Below are 8017 nucleotides of genomic sequence, written 5' to 3'. Positions count from 1 at the left end.
CTGAGTTCTAAGATGGACCGATCTATCTCTACAGCCATTAACTACCTTCGACGGTGTGTCCGCTAAAATATTTAAGAAGGAATGGGTCCCAAATTCACCATGAACCGCCGTCAGGTCCAAGCAACTAATGCAAATTATAGATTGCAGAAAAAATACTGCGAGGTTATATTTTGTCGCAAAGTATACAAAATTCTCAGATCGTAGGACGATAGCCGTAGCGACGACTTATACGTTAACTTTCTTGACAAAAGTTCGTTGGTTGGCTAGCACCATTTAGAAAATTCCTGATAATATGTCTTGTTGAATATAATTAAAGCCTTACGTTTTTCTCTAAGTCTTTGTTGATTCGGTAAAAGCCGGTCGGCAAGAGGACGTACGTCAGTTTCTCCATGATGCTAGGAAAAAGGTTCCCTTTTGTATATCTAAGTTACGGGTTGAAATCTTGACCGATATGACTACCGATAACAACGGATTGAGTTCATATCTTATGAGGCTGTTCGGTAGGCCGCCTGCAGATTACGCAAAATATCCATATGGGTAAATCCGTATGGGAAAATAGGAAAACGGTTGAACACGGCGAATCCAAACAGAAAAAAGCTCGGGATTATTGATCCAGTTGACCAACTGCACAGACATCGACTGCTGGAGGCTACTGCAAAATGGACTTAAGCGTAAATTTTCTGGTAACGGAGGTGAGCATTCATGAAGTCTTTGAAGTCTATCAGATTGCCATCAAATGGCCATTCTCGACATTATGGTTATACAATAAGACATTTTGAAATATGCCGCGTTTGTTGATATCATGGCAACATCATAGTGTTAATAGAATACTGCTTTTTTCACTATTCCGAAGTAAAAAAGTGGAACCGGTAACAGCAAAGATTACATTTAATGTAAAATTCTAATATTTGGTGCCTAAAAGGCATATTTACAGATAACAGGAGCGCTAATGTTATTAGCAAAAAATCCAACTACTGACACTATTAAAACGTATTTGTCTTGGAATTTGCCTTAATCACAGTTATGATCTTCTGAGCTTGAAATACAGTTACTTACAAAACAGGTATTTGTACAACGCAGGTTCTGGTGTTTATACTGGTGCAAGACCCTTGACGAGTTTTTCTTAGCCATTCTCTACGTTAGTTATGATAGACATAATTAGTTTTCAAATATTTAGAGCGATTAGTAGTTCTGAATCAACAGAGAAAATATATCTTAACGGGTCATCAGCGTTTGCTTTTCATAAGCTTCAAATCCAAGTCTCTACTTGTTGTTATTTATGTAAGGACTTCGGATGCCTAATAAATTCATTTTTGTTATTTTAATAAGATTACTCAGTTAATTGCGCACGAGATAATGTTTGTTTCTGAAAAACTAAAATATACACACTTGTGTTAAACAATAAATACGTATCGATATCTAATCAAAAGATATATCTAAGTTCTAACCTTTCATAAGTCCTATTCCTAAAAAAAGATTCTTTACGAACATTTTATGTTATGCATGCTTCCTTACACACCTTCAATCTGATTTACTTTTCAATAGAGTAATTTATTTATATTTAAGTAACTTTTCAAGGATTAACTTAGCAATTTTCTGCAGAAAAAAATATTTATTTTTAGTTGATATGCGATAACGTTGCGGTGTTGTTTGTGCTATTACTCTCTCATTTATCTCCTATAATTAGATGGAGCGCTGCAGGAAGCTTCGAATATAAATGTTAACTTAAGTCAGTTACGTTTAGATTACAGTTCCGTTAACTGTTGTAAACTATGGAAAACAGATAACAAATCAAGAATGCTTTGGCTACTTTTTTTAATTGTGCTACCAAAGTATTATGAAAAAATATTTTAAAAGTACTCATGCTATACAATTGTGATGTCTTGTTTTTCAAAGTTTACCGCCGCCCCGCGTTGGCACACAGCAATATGCTAACAACCGCTGCATTTCTAGCTATACCTATCGCATATACATTTCGAGGACCTTGCGTTAGTCAACCAGTTTCAATGCATAGGACAAAACCTGTAAATACTTCTAGCTAGCATTCGTTTTCTCTCGAAAATAGCTTCGAAACTACTCAGAGAATCTACCGTGTCTTTGGACATTGGAACATTGGGATCACTGGTGAGAGCAGAAGTTTCAGTGTTCATGTAATTAGCACCGTCAGTGAAAATATAATAGCGCCAATAATGCAAAATAACTTAGCTTAAAAAGTTTTCATCATAAAGGTGAATTTCTGACACTATGGCCTAGTTTAATCTTACCTCTAACTTATCAGTTTTATTTCCTGGATACACACCGAATACCAATAAGGAACTACTCGTTCCGTGAGTGAACTTTCTATATAGGATTGCGTCGTCTGCTTCGGCTGCCTTCGCAAACGCAAGGCACAAACAGTCGAGAGTCTCTCGATGCTATCGCCAACGACGACAGCGTTGAGTCAGCAGCATCAGGGCTGCAAAGTAAATTTTCTTGCAAACCAACCAGACTAGTAGCTAAGGAGGCAATCGGCACTATTTATTGTGTTGTGCCTACCTAAACAATTCGGTAGTTATCGTTTGTGCTTCGTAACTAGTGTCCTGCAGGGTCTAATATATCCTGAATCTGTTTGTGGGTATTTTGTTGTTTAACGAAACGTGCGGCGCGAAGCGACGCGACGCTAACCGGCGAGAGGAGGCGTTTGCGCCGGAGGATTGATCGGTCGTTGGCAGACACGGACTCGTGGTCGGAGCAACGGTGCGCGAGCAGCAAGCACTCGTCGTTCGGTTCATATCAAACTGAATCTAATAAACCCCGTGTCCACGAGTGGCGACGGCGGCAACGGTCGAGCTAAACCAGCTATTTCAATTCGACTCGGCGTGTTTACCTGCCAACAAGATTGTCTACAGCAACTGATCTGTGTTATACAGCCAATAAGAGCAGCGATAGCAACAGCTCGTAGCCTATTGCTAGCTATCTGCTTGTTCGGCGGCGACTGCCTCCGGCGGCTGTTGATGGTGCTTTTGTTCGTGTGTTAATCGAGACTGCGATAACTTTTACTAGTAGTTCGACTACGGGCCTTAAACGTGAAGGTTAACGAAACAAGCTACAAGGGTGGCTGCAACGGTTACAGTTCGTTAGTTATATGCTACTGCTACTATACTAAGCTGAAGCTAATACAGAAACAAATCTCGTTCTATTCAGGGAGGAAATATTGTCGCGGCGGAATTGCTAGCGACCAACGGCGGGCGATCGATTGTCTATTACTTTGCATCTGACAGTCCACGACAGTATGTCTGGATATCGGGGCAATCCCGGCGGTTCGTGGGTTCGTGGAGGTGGACAAGAGTACCCACCGTATGCCGCTGGGGGAGGTGGAGGCGGCGGTGGTGGCGGATACCCGGCACATCAGGGCCATCAGCAGGGGTACGGCGCACAGGGCCAGTACGGTGGCCATCATGACCAGGGCAACTATGGGATGGGTGGGAACTATGGGGGTCATCAGCAAGCCGGTGGAACTCCGCAGAGTAATCATCGCTGTTTCACCGGCAAGATCAGTAAACTGATGGATCATTTCGGGTTCGTCGATGGTGATGTCTTCTTTCAGCTGAACTGTGTTAAGGGCAAGTTTCCGCGCGAGGGCGACACCGTCTATTGTGAGGCTTCGTTCAATCCTAAGATGCCGTTCAAGTGGACGGCCACCAGTGTCCAGCTACAGCCTAGCGACGATCATCGCAACGGAGGCGATAAGAGGTCGCCACCGCGCGGCGGTGGCCGAAGAGTGTCTCCGCGACGAATGTCGCCTCGTCGAGGGTCACCGCCAAGGCGGTATTCTCCGCCGCGGAGGCGGCCCGGTAGATCGCGTTCGCCTATGCGACGATTTTCACCAAAACGTGGCGGCGGGGCCAGGGATCGTAGTAGTCCAGCTAACAAACGTCGAATTTCCAAAGCATTGTTGCATAATGTCGACCTAGAGTCAACGTCGGCCAGTGCGACGGAACTCAAACGTCGCTATCCGAACTTGTACATCCCATCCGATTTCTTCCATGCAAACATCTTATGGAGCTCGGCATTTCCACCACTCAATCCGCTCGATTTGAGCCTTGCTCATTGTGCATACGCTGTGTGCCCTCGTGAGAAACGTCTGCCTGGAGCTCGCGCGCCAGCCAGGGAACCCTTCGACACATCGTACAAGTACGTCGCTAAGGTGGTCCTGCTGGCGACCTCGGCACTGAACGACATCTATGAACAGTGCTGCGGTCCATCGGATAGAGCGGCTGCTGACAAACAGCTTAAGCATCCTCTTGAGCTTGTGCAGCTTCTCGTAGGTGTAAAGGCAGGCAAGTTTGAGGCTATTGGCGGCCCGTGGAGTCCGTCGCAGGATGGCGACGATCCGGAGCATCCGCAGACACTCATTAATACCGCTATTCGCTCAACACAATTCTTGACAGGCATCGATCTACGTGGCTGCACTAGTTGGCCGAGGATCACTGAGGTGCGTTACCGGCGTGAGGTGAATGGCGAGGTCTCCATGGAAAAGGTGGTGATGTTTTTTCCTGATGTCTGGCGTTGTGTCCCCACCCATCGCGAGTGGAGCAAGCTGTCCGAGGAACTGCGCAAGGAAACTCCTATGGAGGAGGAGCCGGCCTCCACTGGTGACGATCAAATAGCGGCTTCGGGCGATAGCAAAAAGGAGGACGATTCGGCAGAGCCAGCAGCGGTGCACAATGAGGAGTCTCAGGAATCGAGCGGGGAAATTTTTCTGCCTGACGGAACCGATCCCCGTCAGATGAAGGTTGCTGATTTGCGGGTCGAGCTCGAGAAGCGAGGGCTCGACACTAAGGGTGTAAAACAAGCGCTCGCTGAACGTCTGGTCGAATTTTTACAGCATGAAAAACAGAAGGACCAGTCCGCCGGGGATTCTGGGGAAAACAAAGAAGAGGTGGTTGACTCCAAGGGAGCTCCCGAAGGTATGGAGGTAGATAGCCAGGAGAATACTCAGGATAAGCCAGATGGAAAGGAGGGGTCTACTACTGGCGGAAAGGAGGAGGAGAAGGATAAGTCAAAGGACAGTAATAATAAATCGACCAAAGACGATGAGAAAAAAGAACAAACTCTGCCTATCTACGAGCTACCAACAAATCCTGCTATTGTAGTTGTGCCTAACCGCAAGGCTAAGGGAGGCAAGTTTGACTGCCGTCTCGTCAATCTTTCGCGACTTCTTGAGTACAGCGAATCTGATAACAAAGAAATTTTATTTGAGTTGAACTTGTTCTGTGAATTGTTGAAGTCTATGTTTTATCGTGATCATGCGTTTAACTTGTATAAGGGTTTGCTCGAAGCTCCTGATCTAAATAAAGAACAGGAAAACCGGCTAGCAGCAAAGAAGAAGCGCGAGGAGCTGAAAAAAGAAGATAAAAAAGACGAAGACAAAAAAGCTGCCGCTCCGGAGGCGGACGAGATTGAGATCGAGATTAAGGACGAAGTTGACGAAGATTATGAGAAGATCTATGACGAGAAAACTGTACGTAACCCAGCTCTGCTGCTTTCGTGCATCTTCTTCGATTTGAACCGTGTCGGACATTTCAGCTCGAAAGAGATTGAAGATATCGCGCTGTCGTTGAACCTTCATCTATCTCGCGCCCAGGTCCGGAGCGTACTTAAGAAGGTGATTACAAAGGAGGGCAACGTGGAGTATAAGAAACTCACACACCGTCACATGGATCCAGAAGAACCACCCGAGGGCTTTGAGCATCCTACATTACTTAGCGCCACCCAACTCCGGCAGGTCGTTAAGGGAAATAATTTAGGAAGCGTTGACGATACGTCATCTTCTGTTTCGGCAGCTTCTTTCAGTGCTGTGTTCGTGAACGTCGAGAAACTGCGCGACCAAGTGGAGAAAAGTGAACGCGCTAAGGTCGAAGTGGATGCTGCTCTACTGAAGTCTCAGGATGAGCTAGAAAAGACCATTCACCAACTCGACCGCGTTAAAAAGGACCGCGACCGTCTCGAGGCGGACTTAGGCAAAGCTAACAAGGTCATCGACAACCTGAACGAGGAACTCCGGCAGTCGCGTCGTTTCTCGAGTGACATCCGTTACACTGCGCACAATACAAAAAATACACTCAAGAAGGCGCTTGAAAATCTTGAACGGTGTCTTGAGCGCGATAAGAAAAGGAGCAATGCTGATAAAGCAGGCGCAGCAGATAACTGTGGAGGTGGAAGCGAAACGAAGACAGAGGACACTGCCACGCCTAAGGAAGGCGACGAGGCTAGTTCTGGCGTTACAGCCAACCAAAAATCCGAGGAATCACAGATTAAAAAGGAGGAAAGCAGTGAACCCGGCACACCGGCAGGCGACGGCTCGAAACCCGCGGAGGTGAAGGATGAAGGCGCGGCAGAGCAAAAAGGTCAATTCACAGCCGGTGCCCAAGACGTCAAGGATGAGGCGATCGTAAAGGAGGAAACGGCTGGGGAGGTCGAGAAAACTGCCGCTCCATCGGATGGTGGTCCTGCCCCGAAAAGGGCCAAGGTTTCCGCAGGCAAAAGCCCAATCCGACCGAATGGCAAAGCCGGCACTAAGAAGAAATAAGCTGCATCGGACTAGTGAATAAGTGGCGTTTAGTGAACTGCTGCAGTAAACGGCAGCCGTTGTACCGTGGAGTCTGTCCGGGAGGAGAAACTAGCGGACGACTAGAAACCAGTCGGAGATAGCGGATGCGGCGGTAGCCACTGCACCATCAGCAGCACTACAGATTTGACCATTTATTGTGCAGATAGAATTGAAGCATATATATATATATATGTGCATATATATATGTATATAAATACATATATATATATGTGTATATATATATATTATGAACTATATAAGCCAGGACTAGTATTGTCTCTACGGAAAAGAAGTCGAATGATTCCTGCACGAATGTATATAAGAATGTGTTGAAAACGCTGATACGTAGATGAGGGAAGATCGGGACTTAAAGAAGACTGTGCTCTACGTAATTTCTATTATTAGTCAACTGCTCCTATTACTACGAATTCGCTGTTACGGTAGCCTTCTGTACAGCTCGATTTCGATGGTGAAGGTGCAAATTATCATTTATTAGGATGTAGTAACATTAATATAGTGTCAGTGAAAGTTTAAACGAGAAGATTAAAAATCGTAGTGAAAGTTTAAACGAGAAGATCGAAGAAAAATCGTGGGGACAGTAGTGTGGAGGTTTTCGAATGACGGTTGCAGCGAAAGAAATTAGGGGAAAACCGTTTGCGATAACTAAAAGTTTAGATCATCGGCGGATTAAGCAAGCACTGTTAGTATTTCTAGTAATCAACGAGCTATCGGAACGATGACCGCAACAACTTGGAGGTTATCAATTATTACTATTATATTGTCGTAATAATTTTGAATTAAGATAATTAGATTTATTTTCCTACCCCGTCCCGCTATTTTGACTATTATTACTATTATTAGTATTATTGAGCAATATGGCAAGTAAAGATGTATTCAGTCAGAGCCTGCTTTTTTTGGCAACAAAAAGCAGGCCAGCAAACGAACAATAACTTAGCGCTGCAAAGTTACAACGTACGCATCCACGTTTAAGCACACATGGCAATTAATGGGTAGCTTTCACATGTTCGCATGGAGGATACTGCAGTGGCAAACCTAAATCGTGGTTTGTAGTAGAGCAGGCGGTGGCAGTTGCCGTGTGTACAATACTATCAACAATAATGATAAAAACACAATAAACAGTAAAACTCTCTCAGGCGTACGCACACCTGAGAAAAGATTATATCGTTGTTCACTACACGCGAGGATTAAAAATCAAGAAGGTTAAGCAATTAAAGAAAACGCGCGCGTTATTTAAACACGAGATGATCACAGCGGTCACCGTTGATTTCACCACGAAAAAATGGTAAGTTTCACAGTAAAAAATAAACATACCTCAACAAAAACAATCGGGTGTAATTATTACCGCGTTTCATAGATAAATTTATGTCGTTAGAGATCATTCGAGCGGAACGACATTACTTGTTA

General features: G+C 44.7%; 1 protein-coding gene across 1 annotated transcript; it reads left to right on the top strand.

Moving 5' to 3' along the window:
- The first annotated feature begins 2411 nt into the window (after nucleotides 1–2411).
- Nucleotides 2412–7938, top strand: LOC111261051 (cell division cycle and apoptosis regulator protein 1). The gene has a single exon (XM_022834263.2). The coding sequence runs from the start codon at nucleotides 3272–3274 to the stop codon at nucleotides 6569–6571; it is 3300 nt and encodes a 1099-aa protein (XP_022689998.1). The 5' UTR covers nucleotides 2412–3271; the 3' UTR covers nucleotides 6572–7938.
- Nucleotides 7939–8017: the final 79 nt, after the last annotated feature.

Source organism: Varroa jacobsoni, unplaced genomic scaffold, assembly GCF_002532875.2.
Source record: "Varroa jacobsoni isolate VJ856 unplaced genomic scaffold, vjacob_1.0 scaffold_515, whole genome shotgun sequence".
Lineage (NCBI taxonomy): Eukaryota > Metazoa > Arthropoda > Arachnida > Mesostigmata > Varroidae > Varroa > Varroa jacobsoni.
The sequence above is the reverse complement of the archived record's forward strand: the minus strand, read 5'-3'. Positions and strand labels throughout refer to the sequence as shown.